Raw genomic sequence first — 4,608 nt, forward strand, 5'->3', positions numbered from 1 at the left:
TAGGCGCCGGGTGGGCGCGGAGGGTCGGGGCGGGCGGGCAGCGCATGGCAGCGAGGCCGAAAGGGCCCGTAGAGGTAGTAGAGTTTTCAAAATGCTCCAAGTCCCTGCCTCGACCCCGCGCGATGGGAAAACTCGGTCGCCCGTGTGCGGGCCACGCCTGTTTCTAGTCCTTGCAGGAGGGAGGAGGGAACGGGTCACGTCCCAGACCTCGCGGTGGGACCCGACCCTCCTCCGGGCTGGGGACTGCGGTGGACGCTTGTTTTGTTTTAAGCGCCCCCGAGATCGTGTGGGGCTAGGGGACCGCTGCCTGTCGGAATACCGAGGAGAGGGCAAACCTCGGGAAAAGGCCTCTCCTGGCCTTTAATGGGCGCGGACCTCAGGCCAGACCCGGCACCAGCTCCAGGCCGGCCCCAGGCAGTTCTTGACCTAAGATGGGGCACCGCCATCGTCCCATCACAGGACTTGCCCTCTTCGAATTGCGTTTCGAAGTTCTCTCTGTACGATTTTAGCCCGGAAGTTATGAGATCCGCCGCTATGGACCAGCCAAGTGGGTCAGCACTTCCGTTGAGTCTATGGACTGGGATTCAGCCATCCAGACTGGCTTTTCAAAACTGAACAGCTACATTCAAGGCAAAAATGAGAAAGGTAAAGGCGATTTTTCTGGTAATGATGTATTGATATATTGTGACTGAGCCCCTAGGTTTATCACTGAGTTTCAGCTTACTGAAGAAATACTCTATATAATAGAAAATAGCCAGATCATCGAAGACAGTGTTTTCATACCAGGTCCCTCCTCAAGACCCTTGGCGATGGTTAGAAAAGGAGAGCCCTGGGAGACCAGCAGTTAGCGTAATGGCTCTGTCGCTGGACTCCCACGTAGTGGACCGCAGTTCACGTCCCGGCCCCGGTGGCTTAAACTCACGCCGGGCCGTGGGCTCATGTGCCCAAGATCCCGAGAGGAGAATGGAGGAGAAGGGATTGCGGTGTGGCCATCCCCCCTGGGGGGTGATTTCTCGCTTTCTGTCTCTCTGTACCGCTCCCTATGGCAAAAACCTCTCAAAAAAAAAAAAGAAAAAAAAAAAGAAAAAAAGAAAAGAAAAGGAGAGCCCTGGGTAGTACTTTCCACCTTTTGCTGGGTGATCCGGGGCTCCGTGTAAGTAGTGAAAAGTCCTTCTCCCCGCTTGTGTTTCTGGAGAATCTGGGGGCTGGTAGGGTAAAAGGCTCCCAGGTAAAAGGTGAGGAGTCTCGAGCCTCAGGTCCTAACTTTTGATCCTGGCTCTGCCACTATGTATATTTTAGCAGCTCAGCTTATGGGACCTCATTCTCTGAATCCTACAGAAAAAAGAATCCACTGACGTGTAGCCTTTTATTTCCCCTTTATCTCTAAGTATGTAGACTTCATTAACCAAACATATCAATAGTATGGAAAGTGTTCAGTGTCGGCAGTGACTAATTGAGAAATTTTAGCCTTTTTTTCTTAAGATGAAAATTATCTTAAGGGCAAAGATGTATTTATGTCAATAGTGTTGAGTAAATAAAAAAACTCAGATTAAAAAAAAAGGACAGGTTAAGTTTTTAAAAGTAGTCATAAGTACACTAAACTAGTTTTCACTGTTATGGCATAGAGATGAAAATAAAGATGACGGCTCCAGTGACAAGCTACGTGGAACCCGGTTCAGGTCCTTTTAGTGAGTCTACCATTACCACTTCCCTGTATATCCCCTCTGATCAGCAATCTGATCCGCCCAGGCCTTCAGAGTCAGATGTCTTCATTGAAGACCGAGCCGAAATGACTGTGTTTGTACGGTAAGTGGTAGATAATTTATACCCTGCCGACTGCTGGGCCTGCTGACCGCTCGTTTCACTTGTCTGTACTCACAGTTTCGCTACTATGCAATTTCAACAGGCTTTCACTCTTCCATAGAAACAGGTCAAATGCATTTTGTGGTGTCTTCTGTCTGGTTTAGTTTTATGTGTTATAAAGACCCGTTACAAGAGATAAGGCATTCATTCTATAGGAATGAATTACATACTTGCCACACACATATAAGACATAAAACAGGGGCTGTTGGTGGTGTGGTGGTTAAGGCACTGGACTCCTACACAGCTGACCATGGTTTGAATCCCAGACCTGGAGGATTGCTTTCTCACTTTCTCCATCTCTCTCTCTGGTCAAATAAAAAAGAATAATAATAATAATCAATAAAGTTGAACAGATAATTCTTTAAAAAAAAAAAAAGACACATACAAACTTTATTCTCCACAAAAGACTGCTCTTTTCTGCAGTCTGAACAAAAATACTTTAAAATGTAATACATGATTTAGTTGTTTAGACTGCTGTAACAGTCATAACTGGGTATGCCATAGACTGGGTATCTTATTTGAAAAATAAACAAACAAGCAAACAAAACCCAGAAATTTATTTCTCACAGTTCTGGAGGCTGAGCAATTAAAGTTCAAAGCCCTGGCAGTTTTGGTGCTGGTGAGGGCCTGTTTCCTGGTTCATAGATGGGACCTTTTTCATGTGTCTTCACCTGCTGGAAGGGGCAAGGCAACTCTCTGGGGCCTTTTTTGTTAGAGCACTAATCTCATTCATGAGGGCTCCACACTCATGAATTAATCACTTACTACAGGTTACACCTCTTAATACAATCTCTTGAGGGGAGGCAGTCAAGTTTTCAACCTATGAATATGAGGGGGGCATAAGATTTTAGTCCAGAGCATTCTCTCTTAGCCCCACAAAATTTATGTCCTTCTCACATGCAAAATATATCTACTCCATCCCAGTAGCCCCAAAAGTCAACTCATTCCAGCATCGACTCAAAATTCTGAAGTCCAAAGTCAGGCAAGTATCATCTAAATCAGATCTGGGTGAGACTCAGGTATAATTCATCCTGAGGCAAATTCCCTCTACCTGTGAACCTACAAAATCAAACACGTCATGTCCTTCCAAAGTACACTGCTGGAACAGGTACAGAATAGACCATCCCATTCCCAAGAGTAGAAACAGGAAAATAGAAATGGGAACCAGGTCTTAGATAAGTCCCTAGGCTTACGACTTGAGTTTAATCTTTTTTTAGTATAAGGCTTTGCCATGTAGGCCCACTAGGGTGGAGGCCCTGCCTCTGAAGCTTTACTGGACAGGCTTCAAGGTTTCAAGTGCCCATGACTGGGTGGTCCCACTCCTGTTGCAGCTCTTGTGGGTTAGACTTGCCTACCTGGAGCTCTACCAGACTAAGATGGCACATGGTGCTTTGCTAGTCAGGTATGCCCTGCTCTCATGGCTTCATTAGGCCTTGCCTCAGTGGGGACTCTCTGCAGTGGCCTCCCCTTCCCTGTGGCCCTGCGCCAGGGCCATGCACCTGAGGCTCTGGGCAGCTCCATCCTTTGAAATCTAGGCTGAGGTAGCCATTCCCTCATGACTTATAGCAGAAATGGCATCACAGAGATGCTGGAAGGGTGGTAACTTGTGCCCTGTGGAGGGGTGGACACTGCTGTACATGCAACCCCTCAACTCATGGCAGCCGAACCTGGGGTGGCCAAGAAGTGCTGCCCAGGAGGGAGCAGTGGAGGATCGTTGTAGAAAAACACGTATTGGGAGAACCAGAGACTATTTCTGTTTTCCTTTTTTTAGAGATTTTTGCTCTAGGGCATGTGTGATTGCCAGCGAGACAGAGCGATAGAGAGTGAGACATCACCTCCTGGGGAGGATGGCCATGCCACCATCCTTTCTCCTCCACTCTCCTCTTGGGATGTTGGGCACATGCGCTTGGCATGATTTTCAAGCTACTGGTTCTGGGACTCAAACTGTGGTCAGCCATGTGGGAGTCCAGCGCCTCAACCACCACACCACCTGCTGGCCCCCCAAAGATTATTTTTATTTAGGGGATTTAAGATTTGGCTTCAAGGAAGATGTTGGAATCTGAAAACAAATTCCCTTTGGGCAGAATTTATTAAGTGTTGGCTGTTGGTAAAAGAGTTAAATAATGTATTTTGGAGTCAAAATGTCTCTACCGTGCGGTTCAGTTGACATGAAAAAGTGATAGAACAGTTTTCTCACTTCACCTGCAGTGTTTCATTTTGTGTACCTCTGTGCACATAGATTCCACAAATGTTCAACAAGGACTTAAAGGGCTCTGCCTGACTTTAGGTACTGGGTAGATATGGTTGAATGAAACAGACTTTGTGTTGTATCCTTAAGAAGTACATTTTATCTGAAGAGTGGTAGGACTGATTTTTTTTTTTTGATTGGCACATTGATGATAAGACACAGGAGTATTTTTGTTTTTCAGAGTTTTTCATTCTTAACGTTAAAAATCAAATTCATTGAACTTGTATGTCAGCAGTTCAACGTGGTCTGTGTGCTGGTATGACTGACTCTCAAGATATCTTTGTTTACATACTTTAAAACCTAAAATTAAACGTTGCTCTCTTTTCCTGCCTTTTGTTATTTAAATCTTTGACAGTCTTTTCTTCCCTATCTCAGCAGCCTTGTATTTCCTCCCTTCCAATCTATTTTCCATCCATCCACCTGTATTCTTACCCAGATCTGATCAAGTTACTTTTCTGCTCAACATCCTTTGGAATAATCTTAAAAGGCCTTACGGA

General features: G+C 45.7%; 1 protein-coding gene across 1 annotated transcript in view; it reads left to right on the forward strand.

Moving 5' to 3' along the window:
* Positions 1 to 509: 509 nt before the first annotated feature.
* Positions 510 to 4,608, forward strand: part of HEBP2 (heme binding protein 2) — a gene marked incomplete at its 5' end in the record, with an annotated part of 6,818 nt that continues 2,719 nt past the window's right edge. Inside the window, 2 exon segments of the mRNA XM_014588830.1 lie at positions 510 to 645; positions 1,626 to 1,806. Of these exon segments, the coding sequence (XP_014444316.1) occupies positions 510 to 645; positions 1,626 to 1,806 (317 nt within the window).

This window comes from Tupaia chinensis, unplaced genomic scaffold (assembly GCF_000334495.1).
Source record: "Tupaia chinensis unplaced genomic scaffold, TupChi_1.0 Scaffold000313_1, whole genome shotgun sequence".
Taxonomy (NCBI): Eukaryota; Metazoa; Chordata; class Mammalia; order Scandentia; family Tupaiidae; genus Tupaia; species Tupaia belangeri.